The 27,451-nt window shown below is 43.0% G+C and overlaps 1 protein-coding gene across 1 annotated transcript in view; it reads right to left on the bottom strand.

The window, feature by feature from the left end:
• The window catches only part of RYR3 (ryanodine receptor 3), a 461,863-nt gene that overhangs the window by 253,356 nt on the left and 181,056 nt on the right, over nucleotides 1–27,451 (bottom strand). The window contains exons 13-18 of the mRNA XM_018053769.1: nucleotides 18,858–19,026; nucleotides 17,372–17,507; nucleotides 15,574–15,669; nucleotides 14,042–14,160; nucleotides 4,416–4,549; nucleotides 2,067–2,308 (exon numbers count right to left, since the gene is read on the bottom strand). Coding sequence (XP_017909258.1) covers nucleotides 2,067–2,308; nucleotides 4,416–4,549; nucleotides 14,042–14,160; nucleotides 15,574–15,669; nucleotides 17,372–17,507; nucleotides 18,858–19,026 — 896 coding nt within the window. The remainder of the gene's footprint in view (nucleotides 1–2,066; nucleotides 2,309–4,415; nucleotides 4,550–14,041; nucleotides 14,161–15,573; nucleotides 15,670–17,371; nucleotides 17,508–18,857; nucleotides 19,027–27,451) is intronic.

The raw sequence follows: 27,451 nt of genomic DNA, 5'->3' as shown, positions 1-27,451 counted from the left end.
TCCAGTATTCTTGCCTGAAGAACTCCATGGACAGAGGAGCCTGATGGGCTATAGTCCATGTGACTGCAAAGAGTCGGACACAACTGAGCGCATACACCTGGGATCCAGAGAATATGCATGGGTCGTGGTGAAGAAAGCGCAGGAACCGAGCAGCAACCAGTAGGCAGTGGGCAATGCTTTTCTCTCCTCAACCCCACTCATCCCCCTACAGGTTCAATTTTATTAAACTCAGGAGCTGTAGGTATATGAGAAGAGTCATTCATTCTTTTCAAATCACTTCCCCAGAGATAACTTTCCGAGATCCTTATGCCATCTGATGACAACCTAAGCTAAAGGTTACTACAACTGTATGACCACAGAAACAATGGCTCTATAGTGGGGCTCTGAGAATCCAGAGAAGACCCACCTTCACCCCTCATGAAATGGAACCAGGGAAAGTTAAACTGGGAGGATAAGAGAACAAGACATTCACTTCACTCTATCATCCTGCCATTTTGTACCCACTTTTGTGTGCAACACACTGTCCCCTGGGATACACAAAACACAGAATCAGGCAATTTCTTCTTATAAATGATCCCAGATACATATATAAACAAACACATTTGCACCATTCCTAAGAGGTAAAAAATGTTTATACTGAATATAAAATAGCACAAAGATTAAAAAATATTGATCAGTTGAAAGTAAAAATCAACTGTAAGAAACATGTCACTAGGACCTGAGCTATTGGTTTTAGCTGGAAGCTAAAGGAAGGAGGAAAATGTGATGGATTTTGTAGTTCTCAGTTACAAAAGAAAATACATAGGTCTGCCTTGTACATACAAACTTTTCCCTGGTACTGGATTTAAGGAAGATTGTATGTTCTGGTTCCTTATGTAAGAGGCACACAGCACAATGCTTACCATAGAATTTCTATAAGGGACACAATATCTCCAGTTCCAGTTTTGCAAAAGATACAGATAAGACAAGCTGTAGATAGGAGAGGGGAGGGGTAGAGCCTCTGCTGTGGATAAAAGTTTGAGGGTTAGTCTTACATTTCCACCCATTCAGAAGCCAAATCACTCCTCCACAGGCAACCACCGCGGACATTTCTGGGGAAAGCATAAATGTATATCTAAAAGGGAAGTTTTGAAATCTTTGAAGAGATTAGCAACTACCGTGTGTCAGGTACAGATCCAGACACCTTATAAAGTGTATTACAACACAACATGTTACAACCACAAGATGACAGGCTTGTAGTCAGATATGGAGACTTCTCTGTGTGACTGCGAATAAGTTAACTAAACATCTTTGTGTTCAGTTTCCATGTCTGCAGTATGAGATCAATATTATCCACTGTAGGGGGTCATTGTAAGGATAAAATGAAAGAAAAAATGTACAAAAGATATGCAGCTTACTGCAAAGTCAATAAATGCTCAGTCTTTTTCTCCTTTCCTGTTTGCCCACGTAACCTCGACAAATCCATGCAATTAGGATTGTAAAGAAGCAGACACTGAGCTTGAGAAAAGTTAAGGGATCTGTGCTAGATGCTGTAACTGAAGTACAGACTCGCGGTTTAAAAGAGGACAGTCTCAGGCTTCTCTGGTGGCCTAGTGGTGAAGAATCCACCTGTCAGTGCAGGAGACATGGGTACGCTCGCTGGTCCGGGAAGATCCCATAGGCCTGGGAGCAACTTGGCCTGTGTGCCACAACTACTGAGGCTGTGCTGTAGAGCCTGGGAACTGCAACTACTGAGCCTTAGTGCCACAACTAAGCTGCGGAAGCACATGCACCCTACAGCCTGTGATCTGCAGAAGACAAGCCACCACAGTGAGAAGCCTGTGCACCAGGAGAGTAGCCCCCACTTGTCACACAGCTGGAGAAAACCCCATGCAGCAGTGAAGACCCAGCACAGCCAACAAACCATAAAATCATATATACAAAAAAGCATGGCAGTCTCATTTCAGATGTGATGCGCTTCCTACTTAACCATCTCCTTCGTTGAGACTTGAGTCTGCATCGTTTCAACAAGAAGTAACCATTTCCATCTGAACAATCAGGGGCCGAAGCTCCGGCAAGGTGCTCACCTGACCAGAGGTGAAGTCCATCAAAGCCATAGGAGTATAGGTCATCACCAACACCATTGCCTCCCCATCCTTCTCCACCTCCGGGGTAAGGAGCGTAGCCAGAGGAAGAGGCCCAGCCCACCCGCAGATGCGTGGGCTCTGCTGTGAGGAAGGGGTCCACCTGGTCGATGATAAGCTCGAAGTACCACTTCTTGTACTGTGCTGAGCCTTCAGCAACTCCCAGGAAGATGTTTGGCCGAATACTGAAATTAAACATGAGACAGGTGGCGCCTACAGACTCTTAAGAAATAGGAAAGCAAACTGAACCAGACCATAGGAGGCATGGGCCCAATTAAACCCAAAAGTGAAAGTGACGTCGCTCAGTCATGTCTGACTCTTTGCGACCCTGTGGACTATAGCCCACCAGGATCCTCTGTCCATGGGATTCTCCAGGCAAGAATATTGGAGTGGGTTGCCATTCCCTTCTCCAGGGTATCTTCACAATCTTCACATCTCTTGCATTGAAGGTGGATTCTTTATGGTCTGAGCCACCAGGAAAGCCCAATTAAACTGAGAGCAAGAGCAATTTCATGATTTTTCTCTTGTTCTAAAGCAGAATAATCTTCAAGCCTCCAACACTTGATCAAGTTCTTAGTGGGAGATGTCAGGACAACATTAATTCTGTTATAAAATATAAAAGATATATCTTCCAATATTCAAGGCAACACACATTTATTGAGTGCCAACCATAAGTAAAGATGCTGAAAACATCATGTAGAGTTGTATGATTGCAAACTCCTCTTTCTGTAAGTGTAAGAAATGACTCACTCAGGTTCTGGTAAATTGGTTTAAGCTTTTCCCCATCGGCCTTAATAATAATGGCCTCTTAAAAGCATTAAGAAGTCACTATTAGAAATAATCCAGACAAATACTGCATGGTATCACTTACACATGGAATCTAAAAAAAATAGTCCGACTCCTAGAAAGAGAGAAGTGAAAAGTAGTTCTGGAGAGTAGGGGCAGGGGGAGAGCGAGAAGTTGGTAAAAGGGCACAAATTTCACTTATCAGACGAGTAAAGTCTGAGGATATAACATGGTGACTTTGTTGATAATGGGCTTCCCCTCGTGGCTCAGTGGGTAAAGAATCCTCCTGCAATGCAGGAGATGCAGGTTCAACCCCTGGGTTGGGAAGATCCCCTGGAAGAGGGCACAGTAACCTACTCCAATATTCTTGCCTGGAGAATCCTCATGGATGGAGGAGACTGGTGGGCTAAAGTTCATGGGGTCACATGGGGTCACATGGGGACATGACTGAAGTGACTGAGCATGCACGCACACACAGGTGATAACACTGTATTATAAAACCGAAATTCACTGAGAGTAGGACTCACATCTCATTTAAAAATGGTAAATGTGTGAAGTGATGGAAGTGTTAATTAACTTCATGGGCAGAGAGAATCCTTTCATAATGTTTATATGTGTTGAATCATCACATTGTACACTTTACATATCTTACACTTTTGTTAATTATACCTCAATAAAGCTGAAAAAAATTCAACTTCTATGACAAAAAAGGTGGGGGGCAGATACATCAGTATTAGGCAATCTTGTTGAGAAATAGAGATTCTAGTGTATCCAGAAGAAAAATGGTTAAAAGCTTGGGACAAACCACTTGGAGTTGTTCTTCTTGGAATCCTACTCTTAGAGGTCCACTGTCCTGGGATAATACCGTGTCCATTTTGGGTGGGCAAGGGAAGAACCATACTGATACCTAGAAGAAAGCCTGTGTGGTGTCTACAGACCTGAGCCTGCTCTGCACTTTGCAGGGGACATTATTTTCTCTTGTTGCAGAGCAGGGAGGGAGCCCAGGTTGCTGAAGTTGCTCCCTAGTCCAGGTCCAGGGAGTTCATGACTCCCAGGGTTCTTCATGAGCCCATTCTGGCCTTCACAGATGGCCCTGGGGGTAAATGGCCAAGTGCCAGAGGATAAAAGAAACCGTGGTCTCAACATGGGACATCCACTCTATCAAAAGAGTTTTAGAAAACAATGTTGGTACATCAAAATAAAATATGTTATGAAGAAGATATAAGATATGCATTTATGTTTAAAATAAAACATGGTAGATCACTCCCTTAGGCCAAATTCTTTAGTCCTCAGGTGATATATTTACTCCATGGGGAGAAGTTTGAGAAATGCAGCTGAAGGGGTTGAAGTACAAGGCCCTAAAAGATGTGCACATTTGCTGGTCTTATCTTATTTGGTCACATCAGAATGGAGATGATGGGTAGGTGGCTTTGGAGTTGAGATCAGCACTCTTCCTTTCCTTTCTGGGGACAAGATGGGCACGTGCAATGATGGTGATGGCCTTACCTTGTTACGTCATTAATCAGCCGTGTCTGCAGGAGCAGGTTTCTCCGGGGCAGCAAGTTGTCACAGATGAGATTCTGGTTGGCTCTCACTGCGACCCCATCGCAGAGACAGAGGGAACACAGCACATCCAGAACCTGCAGCAGGACACACCCCAGCCGACCTTAGGACCTGAGGCGGGTGCATAGTGGGCAGGACCTGATGGCCACAGCACAGGAAGGAAGCCTGCCTCACGAAGGCAAGGGCCAGGTGACAGGTGTGAGCACCTGTTCAGAGTCAAGGAAGCCACACCTGCCTCACCAGACATGAGTGAGTGATGCCCAGGCGCCTGCTGCCCCTTGGGGAAACGAGGTTGGGCTCCTTTCTAGCTACTCTGCCCTAGTCTTATGACCCATCCCTCCAAACTAGGCACACCACCTGTGGTCCCTGTTCTCTAAAAGTGGGTAAGAGTCTGAGCTCTGAAGATAGCCTGTCTAGGTTTCTTTTCCAGCCAGGTCCAGGACTAGGGTGAGGTGAGGCAACAACTTCCTCTCAGGGTAGGTGCTGGAAGGGCCCCCATGGACCTCAAGCTGAAGCATGTGCTCCTGCCTGGCCTTGGGGGCACTTTGCACAAGGTCAGCAGGCACTCACACAGGGCTTCCTGAAAGACACTCAGATTTCCATCTGGCTAAGGTCCCTTGCTTGTGGCAGGCTTGGGATCCTCGCATGGGTGGGGTAGAGGGGACAATAGTTCAGATTCCGAATGCTGGTCTTCTCCTGTGATACCATGAAAGCTAAGATATCCCTATCTTCCTAGAAATCCCTATTCAGAAATGTTTCCCCTGCTTTTCCCCTGTAGAGTGAGAGTAAACCATAAGAGCGAGCAAACCAGGCAGACCCTGAATCTACCAGACCCACCACGAGCTGTTCCTAAACCGCCTCATATGCCAGCTGCCAGGAAGTGGGAACAGCCCCTGGCCACCTCTCCCAAGCACTGGCCTGCCTGCCCAGTCTCCTTGCGCTGAATCCTCATTCATCCATATTTCATGTTCCTGGCGTGGCAGAGCCAGAGAAGGCGATGGCACCCCACTCCAGTACTCTTGCCTGGAAAATCCCATAGACGGAGGAGCCTGGTAGGCTGCAGTCCATGGGGTCGCAAAGAGTTGGACATGACTGAGCGACTTCACTTTCACTTTTCACTTTCATGCATTGGAGAAGGAAATGGCAACCCACTCCAGTGTTCTTGCCTGGAGAATCCCAGGGACAGAGGAGCCTGGTAGGAGGCCATCTATGGGGTCGCACAGAGTCGGACATGACTGAAGTGACTTAGCAGCAGCAGCAGCGTAGCAGAGCAAACATGCGGGGCCAGGCACTGCTCTTCCCTCTCTCCCCCAGGGGGAGGGGTGTGCAAACGGCAGGGGATGAATCACAGCCAGGACCGTGGCAGGCTACGCTGACAAGGAGGGGGCAGCCCCAGTTCAGTCTTCAGTGGCCACCGAAGACTCCATGCTTAGTGGGGTTGGATGGCTTCATGTTGTTGATGGGGTTTGTATCCATAATTCTCACAAACTAGTTTTCTACCTGGCTCCCTGAATGTCAACTCCATTCCAAATAAATACAGAGCACATTAATGGGACAAGCAGAAAAGCACTGCAAAGGCAGTTTTATGGAGGACTCTCACTATTACCACTCCATGAAACATATGACTGTGGCACTGGAAACCCAGAGGATAATTTGTTCCTCTAAGAAAAGAGCCCATAGATGGCCAGGAAATTAAATACTTATCATCCAGCCTAGCACACATTTTCATCTGTTTTGCCTTGAAGTGACGGCTGTAGGAGCCTTGCTGTCACAGCCGGAAGGAAAGTAGAGCTTAATCCACATACAATAGGATCAGTGAGGAGAAAAAAGGCTCTGAAAAGCACACAGCCTAATGGAATAGTACATCACCTACAAATAAACGATGCCGTAAAGAATGTGCTGATAGCGTTCAGGCTTTATTTTACCAGGCGTTTCTTGGGGTCATGCACCCCAACATTCACTGCAGCGCTGTTTCCAATAGCCAGGATGTGGAAGCAACCTAGGTGTCCATCAACAGATGAATGGATAAAGAAGATGTGACGAGCACGCACACACGCACGTGTGCACGCGCACGCACGCGCACGCACAATGGAATACTACTCAGCCATAAAAAGAACGAAACGTTGCCCTTTGCAATGGACTTAGAGATTGTCATACTGAGTGAAGTTAAGTCAGACAGAGAAAGACAAATATCATATGATATCACTCATCCATGGAATCTAATTTTAAAATGATATAAATGAACTTATTTACAAAAGAGAAATAGACTCAGATTTCAAAAACAAACATTAATACCAAAGGAGAAACGTTGTATGGGGAGGATAAATTTGAAACTGGGGATTAACACATGTACAGTACTGTATATAAAACAGACAACCAACAAGGACCTACTGTAAGCACAGGGAACTCAACTCAATATTCTGTAACAAACCATGTGTGAAAAGAATTTGAAAAAGAATCACTATATGTATAACTGAATCACTTTTGCTGTACAACTGAAACTAACACAACATTGTAAATCAACTATATCCCAATAAATTTTTCTTGAAAAGTGAAGGGCATGTAGATGGGTCAGTCCACCCTGGGGAAATGCAGACACAGTCCTTAAGGGTCATCTGTACTTCCTGATGGAGAGGACCTCTGGGGTGCTTGTTGGCTGTGGCAGGTACTTCCCAGTGGTCACCAGACTCTACCTCCTTCTCATCCTAGGCACAGAGGCTACACTTCCCAGACACACTTGCAGTGCTGTGGAGTCATGTGACTGAGTTCCGGCCAGTGGAAAGTGGGTGGATGTGATGTGCACTGCTTTCAGGCTTGGCCCCTATACTCTCCCTTTCCAGCGGGATGTGGAGATCCAAGGGAGGATTACAAATCCCAAGGGTCTCCTTACTCCAAGTGAGATCCTGCAGCACTGGAATCACATAGGAACTTGGCAGAAATACAGATGCTCAGACTTACCCCCAGAAACCTATCAGATCAGAGCCTTCAGTTTAACACAATTCCCAAGAGATTTACAAACACATAAAATCTGTGAAGTCCTGTCCTGGTGGACAGTGAGGCTGCTAGATGGAAGAAAATTGTGTCCCTGAATGACCACACAGCATGGAGCCTTCCCACTGGCCGGCCTGAGACAGTGACTTCATCGTGCGAATCTGGGGTTATCTGTCTTGGAATTAGGCTTCTCTAATCTAACAGAAGCAGAAGATATTAAGAAGAGGTGGCAAGAATACACTGAAGAACTCTACAAAAAAGAGCTTCACGACCCAGATAATCACGATGGTGTGATCACTCACCTAGAGCCAGACATCCTGGAATGTGAAGTCAAGTGGACCTTAGAAAGCATCACTAGGAACAAAGCTAGAGGAGGTGATGGAATTCCAGTTGAGCTGTTTCAAATCCTGAAAGATGATGCTGTGAAAGTGCTGCACTCAATATGCCAGCAAATTTGGAAAACACAATGGTCATTGGACTGGAAAAGGTCAATTTTCACTCCAGTCCCAAAGAAAGGCAATGCCAAAGAATGCTCAAACTACCGCACAATTGCACTCATCTCACACGCTAGTAAAGTAATGCTCAAAATTCTCCAAGCCAGGCTTCAGTAATATGTGAACTGTGAACTTCCAGATGTTCAAGCTGGTTTTAGAAAAGGCAGAGGAACCAGAGATGAAATTGCCAACATCTGCTGGATCATCAGAAAAGCAAGGGAGTTCCAGAAAAACATCTATTTCTGCTTTATTGACTATGCCAAAGCCTTTGACTATGTGGATCACAAGAAACTGTGGAAAATTCTTCAAGAGGACTCGAGAATACCAGACCACCTGACCTGCCTCTTGAGAAACCTATATGCAGGTCAGGAAGCAACAGTTAGAACTGGACATGAACAACAGACTGGTTCCAAATAGGAAAAGGAGTACGTCAAGGCTGTATATTGTCACCCTGCTTATTTAACTTTTATGCAGAGTACATCATGAGAAACACTGGGCTGGAAGAAGCACAAGCTGGAATCAAGATTGCTGGGAGAAATATCAATCACCTCAGATATGCAGATGACACCACCCTTATGGCAGAAAGTGAAGAGGAACTAAAAAGCCTCTTGATGAAAGTGAAAGAGGAGAGTGGAAAAGTTGGCTTAAAGCTCAACATTCAGAAAACGAAGATCATGGCATCTGGTCCCATCACTTCATGGGAAATAGATGGGGAAACAGTGGAAACAGTGTCAGACTTTATTTGTCTGGGCTCCAAAGTCACCGCAGATGGTGACTGCAGCCATGTAATTAAAAGACACTTACTCCTTGGAAGAAATAGATAGCATATTAAAAAGCAAAGATATTACTTTGCCGACTAAGGTCTGTCTAGTTAAGGCTACGGTTTTTCTAGTGGTCATGTATGGATGTGAGAGTTGGACTGTGAAGAAGGCTGAGCGCTGAATTGATGCTTTTGAAGTGTGGTGTTGGAGAAGACTCTTGAGAGTCCTTTGGACTGCAAGGAGATCCAACCAGTCCATTGTGAAGGAGATCAGTCCTGGGTGTTCACTGGAAGGACTGATGCTAAAGCTGAAACTCCAGTACTTTGGCCACCTCATGCGAAGAGTTGACTCATTGGAAAAGACCCTGATGCTGGGAGAGATTGGGGGCAGGAGGAGAAGCGGACGACAGAGGATGATACGGCTGGAAGGCATCACTGACTCGATGGACTTGAGTTTGAGTGAACTCCAGGAGCTGGTGATGGACAGGGAGGCCTGGTGTGCTGCGATCCATGGGGTCACAAAGAGTCCGACACGACAGTGATTGAGCTGAACTGAACTGAATCTAGACACTGGTCCAGCTTGAGAATTTCCCTGGCCCACTCTGTGAAATTCATCTGCTGCTTAATTGTAAAACCATTTTCACCACTGACACCACATTTCATCCAAGATCTTTCCTTGTGCATTTAATCTCTATTAGTCACCACCCCAAACACAGGCTCATGTGGGAATTCTGATTTAAAATTAAGAAAGAGGCACTGCACATCCATGGAAATAGCATTTGGCTCTTGCATTTTGTCCTCAGCTTTCTATTAAAATAGCTTTATTTTTTAAAATACAAAAGGTACTTAATTCGGTGAATTTTATGTCATGTTCTATATTTGATAAATGAGTGCTTTCTCCCTGGTGAACAGATTCTGTTCTCCCTGTGGATGTGTGAACTGAATGGTTGGGAGCACTTCCATCTTGCCTTGACTGCCTGGGAACTCAGGTGATTTTGTGGCGCTATTATAGCAAGTCTGTGGGAGTTAATGGTTTCCTTGCCTTTGTGCTCTTTTGTGCCATGCCCGCCCCACCTACCTATTAGGGCTAACATCTCAGTTCTGATTTACTTTCTCAGGACCAATGATGCGACTATTTTACTATATATATATTTTTCTCACAGGTGGCTCCAAATCCTTGTGAAACAAAGAATATTAAAAAAATATTCATCTGTGATAACATTGAGCAGGTGTGAAGTACGTTATGTTGCAGGGAGAAGGGCATACTTCATTTTTATTATTAGATAATTACTTCATGTAAAAATTAGAAGGTTACTGTCAGAATATTCAACAGTTGTCCTTTTTACTCAATAAAATTGGTGCCACCAACATAGTAAGTGTGCCTCATGCTACGAACAGCCATCTGTTGGATGAGATGAGACTTGGGTGCATTTGTGAGCTTCCATCCATTCAAGATGAGACAAGAGATGGTGGTTCTACTCATCCATTCCTCTTTTTTTAAAATCACATCCTCAAAAACATGAATTAGATGCCTGCTGTGTGTAACAATGTGAGCTGGGCACTATGGGGATCACAAGGTCCCTGCTGTAAAGGAAACTTAGTCTCTGAGAGAAATATACACATAATATATCTGCAAGGAAAGGCAGAGTGGAAACACCATGGAACAAAGTGCATGGTGTACAGGGGAGGAGAGGAGATCACATCCAGCTGGGATTCAGAAAAAGATCCATGGGGAGGGTGGCATCTGAATTGTTCTGAAGGCAAACAGAATTTTGATGGGATTTGGAAAAGTGGAAGGTGAGGAGATGCTGAGGATGAGTAAGCCTTGTCACTTGTGAGGTCATGGGGTAAAGTCCATTCAGAAACTAGGGCAGCACACCCCACTTCTGTCCTTTTTACTCCAAAGATTGTGCTTTCTCTCTAACTTTTGGACCTAAATCTGATCATGCTTTAGATGACTGGCAACACTGTTCACAGCCAGTATAGAGCTGAGAACTAAAATACTACTTGCCATATCAGTAAACAAAGAACGTCACAGCCATCACATTATAGCTACTACAATGGTGAGCCCGAGGCAGCTCAGAAAGGAAGCAAAGAATGCCTTTCCTTTCTAAACACATGAATGGAGGAGGTGCCGTACAGTAAGGGGTTTCTCAAACCCACCATATCTATAAACCTTTGACAAAAAATATCATGGTCTTGAAGACCACCTTCATGGACCCACAGGAACTCTCAAATTCCACAGTTAGTGAGAAACACTAACTTACTATACGAAAATGGTTTCTGATTGTGAATTTTTTTTAATGCGAAGCCTTTAATATTTATACAAAAAAAAAAAAAAACTGGAACACAAAATTAAACATAGTCTTATAGAACATGCCAGACTACAGCTTGAGAGACACTGGAAAGAACATTGAACTTAGTGATGGAGACCTAAATTACTGTCCTGGTTTGTCTGGCAACCTTAGTTAATATTTTAAGGTGTCGTATCCACTGGCCTTGTTTTTGTCTCAAGTGGAAACAATGCTTCATGGAATAATAACAAGGAAGAAAGAAAATTCATGCGAACACTGAGCACGGCACCTGGTATTTGTCAGACGCAAAATAAGAGGACACTATCATTATCATCATCATCAGTGTTTTTGGAGGCGTTGTGAGGTGCCCTGGGCTCTAAAATTCTATGTATTTTGAATTACTATCTTCACGGAAACCTAAGTGAACAGGTCAGAGATGTCTGGACACCTGGAACTATGGAAAACAGAGCAGCCTGGATAGGAAAACATTGCTTTGGCAGTTTCCAAGTTAAGATGCAATGCTGCCATGGAAGCCTAGTCTGCACCCAGCATTCTTTGCCAAGCTACCACACACATCCCTGGTAATGATCTGAGACTAGGTTTGCCTTGAAAATAAAAGTGATGTACATGAGTAACTTTAATGGGGGAACTGAGTTCATGACAAGCCAGCCCCCATCCAAAAAATCCACCAGAAAACAAAAAAATGGGACATCCTGGAAGAGATTATTTTTGTACCACGATCACATTGCCTCAGCTTTGACATCATTGCCCAGAACTTCTCAGTCTGGAAGATGGAAGAGTACTATGCTAGTGCACTCAGGTAACATATCAGGCCAGGCATTGATTCCTAGCAGAGTAATAAAGCTCCCTAGGCCTCAGTCCCTAGGCACTGAGAGTTCCTCGGACAGCAAGGAGATCAAACTAGTTAGTCCTAAAGGAAATCAACTCTGAATATTCATGAGAAGGACTGGTGTTGAAGCTGAAGCTCCAACACTTTGGCCACCTGATGCGAAGAGTCAATTCATTAGAAAAGACCCTGATGCTGGGAAAGATTGAAGGCAGGAGAAGAAGAGGTGACAGGATATGATGGTTGGATAGCATCATCACCTCAATGGACGTGAGTTTGAGCATATGCCAGGAGATAGTGAAGGACAGGGAAGCCTGGCATGCTGCAGTCCAAGGGGTCACAAAGAGTCAGATACAACTAAGAGGCTGAACAACAACAACAACAACAGGTTTCAGTATTCTCAACCGTGGAATACTCATACCGTGGTCAGAACAGTAATCAGCTGCCATTACTGACTGGCCATCCAGTAAGGGCTTGTAGCTTTTGGCTGAAAGAAGCCATTGCAAAGTTCGTTACCTACTAAGTGTGTTCTGCAGCATGATCACAAAGCAGCCCCAGAGCAATGAAAGGAGAGCAACTTTGCTTTCTACGAGCTCCTCTTGACTTCTGCCCGTGGCTCCTGACTCAGGCCATGGGTTACTCGGGTGCTTATCAATTACTCGTATTACACTTTGCAGATGGGACGGGGCATGTTCGGACATAGTGAAGCTGGGCTGAAGCAGGAGCCTCATGCCTGCTTTTGATTTACCACATTTGGGAAAGCAATTACCAACCCCACATATTTCTTTCGTTTTTCGCCAAGCAATTTCACAGATGCTAAGGCCCGTGGCTTGTTTGTTTCCTAAGGATGATACATATCATCTGAGCAGTGCTGCAGAGGCTTGTTCTCCTGGACCCCCCACTCCAAGACATGTCTCTGATGTGCAGTGCCCCCAGCTGAGGGTGAGCAGAGAGGGCCAGTGACCAAGCTGGGTTCTCTCCACTCTGCCTGAGCCCAGCTGCTGTCCCTCACATCCAAATATGCCACCTGATCTTGAAATGCTCCTCTTCAGCCTTGTAGTACCTGCCTGCTCACTAATGAGTTGGTAAGATATCCCCTTCCATGTACTGGGCAGATATCAATGGGTCAGGATAAGACATATTTTTAATAGACTTTCCTGAGATCATGCTTCCCTGGTAGCTCAGATGGTTTAGAATTTGCCTGCAATGTGGGAGACCCAGGTTTGATCCCTGGGTTGGGAGATCCCCTGGAGATGGAAATGGCAACCCACTCCAGTATTCTTTCCTGGAAAATTCCATGGACAGAGGAGCCTGGAGGGGTATGGTCTATAGGGTCAGAAAGAGTCGGACATGACTGAGCAAACACTAATCCCCAGAGATCATGGTGTCTTAGAAATATAATTCCAAAATAGAGAAATTAGAACTTTAAGAGACCATTAAAAAAAAAAAAAACTTGACCCAGAATTCTGCCTTCGTAAGTGAGGTGGTGTTATCTTCATTTTACAGCTGAAATGATGGGGGCTCAAGGTCATGCAACTGTTTCCTCTTAGGGAAGAGCCCCACCGCTTGTTCCCTCTGGCTTGTTCATGAAAAGCCCAGTTTTTTCCACCTGCTTTGACTCATGGCAAGTCTGATTTCATTTAAGAACATGCCATGTTGCCAAGACTTTCTACATTATCCTAAGTCTGATTTCTATGTAGCTTCTTTATAAAGTTGGCACTAGCTGTTTCATTTCTAAGCTCCTAGACTCGAGGGTGGGATCAGTTCCTGCAGCCGACCTTGTATAGAGCTGAACGCCTCGCAAACCAGCTGGGTGTTAAGGGGGTAATGATGAGCCAGGCTTGGGAAGCTGGTGGAAACTGAGGGGACCACCCAAGGCCCTATGTGACTGGCTCAGAGTGTGCTCCTAAGAAAGAAAGGTCTTTGAGGACCTCCGTTTCCAGAGATTTTTTTAAAAAATTTATTTTAAAATCAAAGCTAAGAAAGAGAGTAGTCATCACTCTCTCTCTTTCAGGACCTTAGTTTCCAGAGGTTTTTTTTTTTTTTCTAATCTGTTTTTAAAAAATCAAAGCCAAGAAAGAGAGTAGTCAATACTCTCTCCATAATACACAACTGTTACTAAACAGCGGGGAAGGAAAAGGCAGGTAAAGTCAATCCCTGTCCAGGAGTCCTTCCATACTTACCTTGTGATTCCGTCCGTGCTTATCCAACAGGGAGATGATGGACTTGATGTGGCCCTCTGCTATCAGGTTTAAGGCTTCTGGGCTTTCAATGAGGATGCAGTGCAAAACTTCCAAGATACCTGCATGTATGCCACAAAAATCATTTGGACATTAAATAACCGGCAGAGCTAATTATAACTAGAAACCTGAGAGAGAAATGATCCTCCTAAGGGGACAGAATGCCATCATTCTTTGGATCTATTAAATACTTCCAGCCAGAAGAAAGACGAGGCCATCTCAGATAGACTTCAGGAGCCCCTGGGGCAAGACTCTAATTTAGAGGTGAGTTGATTTATTACTAACCCCTCCTCCCTCTTCCTGGACAAAGACATGATCCGTTTGGGTCAAAATATAGAGAAGCAGCTTTAGAACAGAATTTGTAACCCAATAAAACCAAGCAATACTTAATTTAAAAACAGAAAAAGGGATACCTAGTTTACTACAAATTCTAAAGGTCATTCAAACAATGTAGGAAATGCTTTGAACGTTCCTTGAAAAAGAATTTTTCTAGGAATCACTCCAGAATTTTTTTTAGATGCACTGGTATGGTATATGAGTAAACTGTAACCTCACTAAATAAAGATTACTGGGCTTTGTCCCCTTTTCTGGGCACACTGGATGGTTTTCTGTATTAAGCAAAGGTGTAAGAAAAACAATCAGGTGGCCCTTATAGCCTGGTACCTGCATGTAACACTGGGGTGGAAATGCACAGAAAGTTGTTGGCTAATATCCTTATAGGTTTTGTTGAGAAGAGTCCTCTTGATTCTCTTTTTTCCCCCAAGGTTTTCATAAATTACCCTAAAATGTGGTCTGGCCCTGGAAGGAGGTTCTGGAGGAAACAGAGGCTTCTTTCTAGAAGACATATGTGGAGGCGGACGATCCTAGAGGAGCTTTCCCTTGGCTTGTCTGTTCAAGCTCCTGTCATCTCTAAATGACGAAAAGAGCACTGAAACCTTTCAGCTTCCCAGAGGGGGACCCACACCTGTCACGTTCTCTCATCTCTGAGGAAGCAAACTGCAGGGCCTCATGGCATGGTCACTTACTAACGATGACCACTTTTCTTGGCCCAGGTTCTCTGTGAGTCATCAAGAAGGGCTCTAGATATGGTGTTGAGGGTGACTCAGGGGTATGAGGCGTATCATTTCCTCTACGTTCTTGGCCATATTTCAGTCCTGCTTCTAAATAGTTGAGAGGACCATGTTCAAACTGGGTGGGGAATGATTCAAGGGCTCAGGGAGAGGAGATGAGGGCACAAAGTGAAAAATGAAGCATGAAAGGAAAGAGTTTTGATGCCTGGCTTAAAGTTGATCAGCAAAGTTTTAAGAGTACTAGGAAGATTTAGGATTGTGTTTCTTTTGTTGAAGTAATTACTGAGGATTGCTTGTAATCCAGTGGGGGGAAAAATTGTCCAGAGATTAAACTCTCTCTCTTATAAACAGAAACAAACAAAAAAAACCCCACCTTCTCCAGTTGTGTTTCCTGTCAAATCCTACCTGAGGAAGATTCTAGTCTGTCCAATTTGCTGATCAGCCAGTCAAGGTTATTGGAGAATTGAGCACAGTTGTTTCTGTTTCCACGAATAAGAGCAGCTGCGAATGAGAACATGTTTGATCATGTAGGTTAAAGGGCACAGTGATGGGAACTTGGGATGCTGCTGAATACTCCATCTGCTTAGCAGTTAGAAAGAATGAAATAGTCCCCTTCCCCTCCCAAGCCTTTTGATACATTCCTCTGTCTACATTTTGAAGAGCAAAAAAAAAAAAAAAAAAAAAAAAAAACCAAAACAAAAAAACCAAAACAAAAAAAAACAAACTACCATTCATTCAAATATTCCCAGAGATTCCACTGTGTATGAGGCATCTGTCTACTTGCTGGGAATAAGGCAGTGGGAACACAACAGGTTCCCTGCCTTTGTGAAATGGAGGAGAGAGACAAAATACACACAGATTTTAAAAAATTACTTTAGATAGTGATAAGCAAGAAAACAATATCTGCTTGGTTGCTGGCTTCAGATCTCAATTTCCTCTAACATTTTCTTAAATCTAGCTAAACACTTGCTATTCTTCAGTGCTAAAAGAAGGCATCCAAATGAGTACAACTGAAAGGGTTGGTTAAACTAATAGGCAAGTAATAACAAAACATGAAACTCTAAAGGTATTAAAAGACACAAATTCGTGGCCTTGTCCTGTGTCTACTGAACCAGAAACTCCAGGGATGGGCCCAGCAACTGTGTTCTAACCAGCCCTCCAGCTAATTCTGAGGCCTGTTCATCTTTGAGGACCATTGGTAGATGATACTGAAAAGGTAGACAGAGAATATGGTGTCACTAGATTTTCACTATAAGACCAAGTACCTTCCCTCCAGAGGCCAGTACGATAGATGGGACTCTGGAATAAGTCCGGGTGAACTGATTGGCTCTGAGGCTTTCTCGTCATGCTGCTGGTTTTCAAAGACTGTGGTATTCACAGACATTTGTGAGGTATCTGGATAAGGAAATTCTTCCTCGGAACTCTGCTTTGTACCTCCACAGTCATTAAAGGGCAGAATTCAGTCTAATCTCCTCTGCTGCTTCTCAGGCCAGCCATAACAAGATCAAACCAGCCAATCCCAAAGGAAATCAACCCTGAATATTCATTGGAAAGACTGATGCTGAAGCTGAAGCTCCTATACTTTGGCCACCTGTGAAGAAGAGACTCACTGGAAAAGATCCTGATGCTGGGAAAGAAAGAAGGCAGGAGGAGAAGGGGGTGACAGAGGATGCTATGGTTGGATGGCATCGTTGATTCAATGGGTATGAGTTTGAGCTAACTCTGGGAGATAGTGAGGGACAGGGAAGCCTGGCATGTGATAACCCATGGGGTTGCAAAGAGTCAGACATGACATAGTGAATGAACAACAACAAGAGGGTTGACCTTGAGGCTCTGCAGGACCTACTGACCTCCCAGAATCCTCCCTGCCAGAATCCATCTTGGCTGAGCAATGCATGCACCACCAGGGAGGACCCTGAGTGAGAGTCATTGGCCAGAGACAACCTGGAAACTAATCCCATCACCATAAGACCCTAGACTGTGGGCCACAGGACAGAACGGTCCTCCCGGGTTCCCTAACGCTCCTCTCTCTGTCCAGGTGCCCCTTCCCAACAAATTCTCTCATTTTGTCAGCATATATATCTCCCCAGACCACTCATTTCTGAATGTTAGATAAGAGCCCCCTTTTGGGCTCCCCCTTCCTGCAACAAAAATGCCTATAGACCTCCACAGCCCAGGGAGACAGCTCTGGGCATGTACTTACCGAGCAATTTGTACAGGAGGTTCAGAATTTCTTTCCAGGCCATCCCACTCTCCTCCCTGGCGATGCCTGCGAAGTGTGCTATGCTATTGTAGATATTTAAGCGATCAATGCAGTTTAACACAAGGGCTAACATTCCCTGTGAAGGCGAGTTGGGAAAAAAGTAAAAGTACGTAAGACCTCAGGATCCTTTTTGTTCTTTCCTCTCCTTATCACTCACCTTTCAAAGCTGGTGATACTAATGTGCAAACAGACCTTCACGGTGCCAATTTGGGTTTTGTCTTTTCCTCCCCAAAACAAAATATGCATTTTTATGCCTCAGGGACCTAAATAGCTTCCATTTTGGAAGTGAGTCAGCAGTCTCCTCTGACGGGCTTGACCCCACGTGTTTAACTTAAACCAAGGACGTAGTGAGGAAGAGGGAACACGAATGAGTCTCACAGAAGCCTGCTCTGTCTGGTGTGAAATGATTCTGACTCACCTAGAAACAGCCCTTGGATATAGGATCTATTTCTCTTTAAGATGCAAACGTGTGCATCTCCCCATCTGCTCCAAAAAGGGAATTTAGAGACCATAAGACTAAAAGAGGATTTTCTAAAACGACCTTTCCATCTAATTTATGGTACTATGCCACCCAGTAAAAACATCTGTGCCCAGCTGTTCTTCAAGAGCAGGAGGGAAATGTTAAGTGTAGTTCCAGCAGCCAATAAAGGCACACAGAATGTTTCCCCAGCCAAAGTCTGCCCACCTCAGAAGGCTCAGCAGGGACAGGTCTACTTCCCACACTGCCAACTTTAGAAATGCCCAAAGGACAAGCCCTGTCCACAGGAACGCAAGGTCGCAGGAATATGACCATGGCCGTAAAATTAATGCCAAATCATCATGCCCAAGCTTAGAAAAGCCATGTGATCTAAGATCACACACAGCCAGGGATGAAGCCAGAACTAGGGCCAGGACTCCTTGAGCCCCAAGTTAGTATTTTCCCCATATCTATGCCCATCCCTAGTGACTCAGATGCTCAAGTTCACCTTGAGACATAGTAGCGTCTGTATCTCTTAAACCAGCTCCCCAGGCATTTCTGATGTGGTAGAACCTGGGAATTCATATTTTTCCAACGAGTTCTAAGGTAATTCTGATACCTTCCAAAATTTGGGAATCACAGCTAATGCCATACTCTCATAGCTGAGATTTTACGAAAGACGAATTTTGGATACATAGGTGACACTGAAGCTTTAAATTAATCTGGTTTGAATGCACCAAAGTACAAGCATGACAATGTTTGCTGCTAATGTGATCCAGGTGCTGACAGGAAAGGGTAACTTCCAGTCAATCTTTTTCTTTCCAGCTTTCTCTCTTTGCTCTCCTCTTTCTTGAGCACATGCATGCACGGAGACAGAGAGACTGCATGGAGACTCTAAACCGCAGTCATCAGGGCACTTTTAGCTCTGGACACAAAAGAGTGTCTCACTTTTTAATGTTCTGGACTTACCTCCTCCTTGAAAAGATTCTGTCTGTTTTTGAGTGAGCGGAGCTTGCTCTGCTTGCCTTCATGCTGCATCCCCTCCTCCGGGGGCTGGAAGTAGGCAATCAGGTCATGTAAGGTCTGCAGGACCTCTTCTATCGGCAGGGTGACCGGGGCAGCTGTGCGACTGTTTCCACTGAAACCACAGATGGACATGGCTTAGGCAGCGGGTCTCTAGCAGGACCCTGACGAGGGTCCACTAGGTCCTAGCTCCTCCCTGCCCTGAACTGGGCACAGGGACTGATATGGCTGTTGGGCACCTGGGATAGTCACTGTATTGATAACCTCAAATTGAAGTTTGCTGACAAACAGCATAATGGGAAGGAATTTCTAATTCAATTTTCAAACCATTTCTTAAATCAATGGAAGGGATCCCTGGCTGTGTGCCAGGTCTTCCTTTTTAAGTAGAAGTACTCTTATAGATAACTATGAACCCATAGTTCTTTTAGACTACCACACGTTCTTGAGATAGGTTAAGCATCAGCTGGAAGGGGTTTCATCACTGGGGCTCTTCCTCCATCTACATCTTTGTCTTCTGTCTCCCCCATGTGTCTTTGTGATACCTCTGTGGGTGTTTTCTTCTTAATGTTTGTATGTTTGCAGGCACCCTATTTGTTGATGTGTTGATATCTCCCTAGCTCTGTCTCTCTTTTCAGCTTCCTCTGTGTGGCCTGTCTCTGTTTATCCACCCCCCACCAGTGTCCCATCTCTCAACATTCTTCTCTGCTTCAACATCCCCACCACCTCCCTCTGTTGTGTTCCTCCCATCCTATACATATGTGGGTCTGACTCCCTCTGTCATAATTTTCCAAACAAATCTTATAACTGAGTCCTTCCAACAGAGAGGCCACAAACCTCCACAGATGACAAAACGACCCTTTGTTTTCCTGTCTCCTTGAGAGGTACACTGGTGAGCTTTGCAGAGGCCAAGGCTAAGAAGAGGAAGGGGGAGTGGATGCAGTCCATGAAACTGAATCTGAGACCCCACTGTCTGAGACCCTAGTGGAATGGGACCTTTTTCCATGAGTTAATAACATCAGGGGTTTTCCTCTGTGGTTGATTTCTAATGAGCTATCCTTTACATTTACTGCAGATTTGCTTATATATCTGGACACATGCTAAAGAAAAGATTGTGAGCTAGGCCTCAGACAAAGCTTATAAACAAGTCCTGAAAATACTCAGGTTATGAGATGACAGTAATTCCACTTCTGTATAAAAATGCCAAGTGCACACAATGAGAGAAGAGTGAATTACAGGCAGGAGGCACTTCTCAGCAGTGTGTCCTCTGACCACGGCAGGTGCTCATTAAAGACTCTCTGGGATATTATTAGATTCAGAGACAGTGAGGAAGAGAATCTCACATGGATATGAGGTGAAGGTTTGGGAAAAAGAACTCAATCAGAAATGACTCCCCAGTTCCAGGTTCAGTAAGAATGAATAAATTTTCCTCAATATTTCTGATCTAGTGGCAGAGTTTTTTCTATCCCTCTCTCTCTTTTTAAAAATATAATATTTTCCATATACCAGAGACACTCAGGCCAGTTAAGTGAAGAGTATGGTCTCGTGTGATGAGAAATTAGGATGAAAGAAGAGGTCTGTAGGCATTTCTGTAGCTTGATGGGGCAGCACATCCCTATACAGAGGGTGGGAAAGCGCAGGTTATAGTCACTGCCATTTAACTGTGAGGTCCTTGGAGTGCCTCTAAGACTCCAGTGCTTCAGTTTCACAACTGAAACACAGGAAGGTAGACTCTCTGTTTGCCAGGACCCTTCTGGGGCTAATTTTTTTTTCCCTGTGGGTTCTCAGTGCTGGATCACTTCATCTTGCCTCTTGAAGAAACATCAATCTGACAGTCCTCCAGGGAAAATGCCTCCTTCCTTCAAAAGAGAACACATAATACACGCTTGACATTGAGGACACATCCTCTGAATGGCTTCACGATGCTCGCAGTCTACTCTGGTACCCTGGGGGAGGAGACCCAGATGGATCTAGACGGACAGGGACAAGAGGATGCTACAGTTCAGAACTAACTACAACCGGCCCCCGTCTCAGCTCAGCCCTCCTCCAGCCCCTACAGCCACTGTCCCATTATGCTCTCAGATCTTTGACAAGGACTTCTTAAGTAAAAGCTCAGGCGATTCTGAGTATTTACCATACAGTTACCATAATTATTTATATATCATTCCCCTCCAAAAGCTAAACTCAGAGGACAGCTGGATAGCATCTTCTCTCTCCAGCAGGACATCTGAGACTCCTCGGTCCATCACACTGTTTCTTTGTCCTACAGAACATTTCCCAACAACCACACAGGGGATGATGAGACAGTACAGGAAACTTAAACATTATCTTCTTTATTGTTCTTTCTTCTTCATTCCTTATTCCTTTTTAACTTGCTCTTGCAGAAGGTCAATCTCTCTTTCTGGTTTTCATTTGTACATCACATGCACTGTTGGTTTCTCAAAAGGGATGGGAGAGGAGAATCTATTTCCAAATCATGCTGTCATCCTTCACTTTCCAGCTCTTGCATAATCTAAGTACCAGGGCTTTTGTAGCCCTCACCTCTAGTGTACTGGTTTGGTATTCATTAGCCCTCCTTTCTTGTAAAACATCCTGTGTCAGGGAGAATCAAGAATTTCTCTCGTTGAAGGTGGGGCTTCCAGAAATGAGGAGTTCAGTGAGTTCTTTCTCCCAATGAAAGTGACAAAATTGGACAAAATCATCCAAAAAACTGTTTTAGGATTCTGGAAATTGACCAAAGGTATACAGGAAATTGAGAAGTTTTTTTTTTTTTTCAATAATGAACCTTGGTAAGAATAGTGGGAGTCTATGATATTTCAGCCCGAGATAGTTCCCATCCTCTCCCCTGTGCTGCTAAGTCGCTTCAGTCGTGTCCGACTCTGTGCGACCCCATAGAAGGCAGCCCACCAGGCTCCCCTGGGATTCTCCAGGCAAGAACACTGGAGTGGGTTGCCATTTCCTTTCTCCAATGCATGAAAGTGAAAAGTGAAAGTGAAGTTGCTCAGTTGTGTCTGACTCTTAGCGACCCCATGAACTGCAGCCCACCAGGCTCCTCCGTCCATGGGATTTTCCACGCAAGAGTACTGGAGTGGGGTGCCATTGCCTTCTCTGATCCTCTCCCCTAGCTCCAAGGAAAAGAAGGTCTAACAGGGTGAGGCAGGCCATGTGCAAAGTCCCAGACAGACACACTCAGGAAGAACCAGAGAGGGCCCCAGTATCTATTCATCTCTGGCTGAATATGAGGAGGCCTTGTGCAAGCAGAAAGTAAAATCCAGGATGATCTTAAAACTGCCTGACCTTTGGACATATTATCCAACCCACACACAGGTCTATCAGCAAAAGCTAGCAGGCTTGCCTCTCAAGAAATAAGTACTCCAAGCTGAAAGCAAATGACACCAGACACTAACTAGAATCCATACTGAGAAATAAAGAGCAGTGTGGAAACAGTGTCAGACTTTTTTTGGGCTCCAAAATCACTGCAGATGGTGACTGAACCCATGAAATTAAAAGACGCTTACTCCTTGGAAGAAAAGTTATGACCAACCTAGATAGCATATTCAAAAGCAGAGACATTGCTTTGCCAACAAAGGTCTGTCTAGTCAAGGCTATGGTTTTTCCAGTGGTCATGTATGGATGTGAGAGTTGGACTGTGAAGAAGGCTGAGCGCCGAAGAATTGATGCTTTTGAACTGTGGTGTTGGAGAAGACTCTTGAGAGTCCGTTGGACTGCAAGGAGATCCAACCAGTCCATTCTGAAGGAGATCAGCCCTGGGATTTCTTTGGAAGGAATGATGCTAAAGCTGAAACTCCTGTACTTTGGCCACCTCATGCGAAGAGCTGACTCATTGGAAAAAACTCTGATGCTGGGAGGGGTTGGGGGGGGAGGAGAAGGGAACGACAGAGGATGAGATGGCTGGATGGCATCACTGACTCGATGGATGTGAATCTGAATGAACTCCGGGAGTTGGTGATGGACAGGGAGGCCTGGCGTGCTGCGATTCATGGCGTCTCAAAGAGTCGGACACGACTGAGCGACTGAACCGAACTGAAAGGTTATTATGTAGTTCAGTATAAAACAAACGAATATGTACCAATGTTTCTCTTTTTTGTTCTTAGACCTAATTAAAAATGCATAAATTATAATTATAAAACTGTATTGCTGGGCTTATAACACATGAAGCTATAATACATATATCAGGATTGTCACAAAGGAGTTGAGAGAGAAGAGAACAATATTGGAGCAAAGTTGATTTACTTGTTAAGTTCATATTAATGTGAAGTAGATTATTTCGTATCAAAGACATACTAAGTTCCCTAGAGCAACTAAGAATGTAACTTAAAAAAAGTAGTTAGAAACACTCAAAGGAATTAAAATTGTACTAGAAAATGTCAATTTAACACAAAAGAAAGCAGTAAAGGAAGAATAGAGGAACAAAAAGACATATAAAAATCAAATAGCAAAATGGCACACATGAAACCAATCATCTGAATAATTACACTACCTATAAATTGATTACACACACCAGTAAAAGGAAGAGACAGTCAGACTGCATTCGGGGGCGGGGGGGGGAACGTTCAAAGTATGCTATCTACAAGACACATTTCCAATTCAAAGACACAAATAAGTTGAGAGTAAAAGGACTGAAGATACACCATGCAATCAGTAACTGTAACTAGCATGTAAGACAGCTGGAGTGGCTCTACAGAATAAATTGAGACAAAAAATATTCATATAAAAAGGGACACAGCCATAAAAAAGGATAAACTTCTGCCATTTACAGCAACACAGAAGGACCTAGAGAATATTATTCAGGGTGAAACAAGTCACACAGAAAAACACAAATACCATATAACATTGCTTATATGTGGAACCTAAAAAATAACACAAATCAATGTATATATAAAACAGACTCACAGACACAGAAAACAAATTTGTAGTTAACAAAGGGGAAAAGGAAGTGGGGAGGGACAAAATAGGGGTATGGGATTATCAGATACAAACTATTACGTATAAAATACATAAGTAATAAAGATATATTGCATAGCACAGGAAGTATAGCCATTATCCTGTGATAACTTATAATGATATGTAATCTGCAAAAATAGTGAATCATCACAGTGTACATCTGAAACTAATATAATATTGTAAATCAACTATATTTCAATTTCAAAGAAAAGAAACACTTGGGGAAAATTTTTTAAAAAAGAAAAGAGGGCGATATTTTGTAAGAATCAGTTTGGGGGAAGATATATTTATTATAAACTCCTTGGTGGCTCAGATGGTAAAGAATCTGCATGCAGTGTGGGAAATCTAGGTTTGATCCCTGCGTTGAGAAGATCCCCTGGAGAAGGGAAAGGCTACCCACTCCAGTATTCTTGCCTGGAAGATTCCATGGACAGAGGAGCCTGATGGGCTATACTCCATGGGACTGCAGAGTCAGACGTGACTGAGTGACTAATACTTTCACTTTCAAAGCACCCAATAACAGAGACCAAAATATGTGAAGTAAAAATTGACAGAATTGAGGGAGAAATAGACAATTCAACAATAATACTGATTTCAATCACATTCTCAAGCAGATAATGTAATAAACTACACAAATAAAGGACAAAACCACACCATCAACTCAATTGAAAGAATTTGACAAAATCTAACCAACATTCATTCAATATAAAAAGCTGTCATCAAGCTAGAAGTAGAAGAGAACTTTCTCAACTTGATGAAAGACATCTATGAAAACTCTACAAGTTAAGTACCAAACTTAATAGTCAAAGACCAAATGTTTTCCCACTAAGATCAAGAACAAGACAAGGATGTCTGTTCTCTCTACTTTATTCCATATTGTAGTAGATGTTCTATTCAGGGCATTCATGCAAAATAAAATAGAAATGAAGGGCATTCGTTCTTATTGGAAAGGAAAAAAAATACTCCTTTTATTCACAGATGACACGATCCCGTATGTAGAAAATCCTAAAGAATCCACACCAAAAAATACCCTCACTATAATAAAAAATTTCATCTAGGACATAGGATACATGGGAGACATTTTAAAACCTCAATTTCTACATGTCAGTATTTATAGACACCAGCAGTGAACAATGTGAAATGAAACTAAGAAAAAAATGAATGAAATTAAGAAAACACCTCCATTTGTAGTTGCATCAAAAACAAATACTGTATAGCTTTCATAAAAAAGTGTAAGATTTATATCCTGGAAAATCTAATATCTTGTAGAATGGAATCCAAGAAGAATAAATGAATGGACAGACATTCTGTGTTTATGGACTGAAAGATTTATTAAGATAAAAGTTTCCCAAAACTGATGTATACATCCGCTGTAATATCTATCAAAATCCCTGCAGGCTTTCTTACAAAAATTGATAAATTCACCCTTTAAATTTATACGGGAATGCAAAGGATCAGAAGAGTTAAAATAATATCGAAAAAAAGTACAACATTGTAGGAGGACTCACTTTATCTGATTTAACACTTATTATAAAGGTATATTAATCAAGATAGTGCTATTTCACTATAAACATGTTTTAGTATGTGAGATGAGTATACTTGTGTATCTCTCTCTCTATATATACACATACACACACATACACAATCATATATATATACACATACATGTATACCTTTTTGTGTATGTATGTGTATACAATTTATATATGTAATACGTATTTAAAACATACTCACAGAAATACTTCTTAGCAATAAGAAGGAACAGAACACCATTACATATTGCAGTAGGGATGAACCTCAAAAATGTGATGCTAAATGTAAAGGCCAGATTCAACAGACCGCATACTGTATGGTTTATCAATTTAATGCATTAAAATGTGAGAGAAGCAGATGACCGGTTGCCTGGGGCTGGGAGTGGTAACTAGTATAAACTTCAGTAGGCATAAGGAATCCTTTTGGGGTGATAAAAATGTCCTAAAACTGAATAGTAACAATGGCTGTACAGCTGCATACATTTATTAAAATTCACTGAGTTGTACACTTAAAGGGATGGATTTTATGATATGCAAATTATAACCCAATAAAGCTGTTTAAAAATAATTTTCCCGTTGTTAGGCATGTAACTCCCACTGAATTTTTAAAAATAACAGCTTTATTGAAATATAGTTCATGTATTATACCATAATCTATTCAAACGGTACAATAGTTTTTAGCATATTTACAATGTTCTGCAACCATGACCTAAGTCAATTTTAGAACTTTTCATCAGCTTTCCCTCAAATCCCATACCCGTTAGTAGTCATCCCCCCCTTATCACCTGCTATCACACCATTCCCAGATCTTTCTGTTTCTACAGATTTGTCTATTTTAGATATTTCATATAAATGTAGTAATACAATATGTAGTTTTTGTGACTGGCTTTTTTTCACTGAGCATAATGTTTACAAGGCTCATTTATGTTGTAGTGTATGTTAGAACTTCATACCTTTTTACAGACATATAATATTCTGGTATATGGATATAGTACCTTTTATTTATTCATTCATCAGTTGATAGACATTTACGTTGCTATCACTTTTTGTCTATTATGAGTAATGCTGCTTTGAACATTTGTGTACAAGTTTTTGTTTGGTTATCTGAGGAGGCCTTACAAATAGCTGAGAAAAGAAGAGAAGCGAAAGGCAAAGGAGAAAAGGAATAATATTCACATCTGAATGCAGAATTCCAAAGACAGCAAGGAGAGATAAGACAGCCTTTCTAAGTGATCAATGCTAGGGAATAGAGGAAAACAATAGAATGAGAAAGACTAGAGATCTCTTCAAGAAAGATAGAGATACCAAGGAACATTTCACACAAAGATGGGCATAATAAAGGACAGAAATGGTATGGACCTAACAGAAGCAGAAGATATTAAGAAGAGGTGGAAAGAATACACAGAAGGACTAAACAAAAAAGATCTTATAGATAACCATGACGGTGTGATCACTCACCTAGAGCCAGACAACCTGGAGTTTGAAGTCAAGTGGGCCTTAGGAAGCATCACTATGAACAAAGCTAGTGGAGGTGATGGAATTCCAGCTGAGTTATTTCAAGTCCTAAAAGATGATGCTGTTAAACTCTTGCACTCAATATGTCAGCAAATTTGGAAAACTCAGCAGTGGCCACAGGACTGGAAAAGGTTGGTTTTCACTCCAATCCCAAAGAAAGGCAGTGCCAAAGAATGCTCAAACTACTGCACAACTGCACTCATTGCACATGCAAAGTAATGCTCAAAATTCTCCAAGCCAGGCTTCAACAGTACATGAACCAAGAGGTTCCAGATGTTCAAGCTGGATTTAGAAAAGGCAGAGGAACCAGATCAAATTGCCAACATCTGTTGAATAATCAAAAAAAGCAAGAGAATTCCAGAAAATCACCTACTTTTGCTTCATTGACTATGTTAAAGCCTTTGACTGTGTGGATCATAACAAACCATGGAAAATTCTTAAGGAGATGGGAATACAAGACCACTTTACCTGCCTTCTGAGAAACCTGTATGCAGGTCAAGAAGCAACAGTTAGAACTGAACATGGAACAAT

This window comes from Capra hircus, chromosome 10 (genome assembly GCF_001704415.2).
Source record: "Capra hircus breed San Clemente chromosome 10, ASM170441v1, whole genome shotgun sequence".
In the NCBI taxonomy this organism is placed as follows: Eukaryota; Metazoa; Chordata; class Mammalia; order Artiodactyla; family Bovidae; genus Capra; species Capra hircus.
Note: the sequence above shows the minus strand (reverse complement) of the source record. Positions and strands in the feature narration are given on the sequence as shown.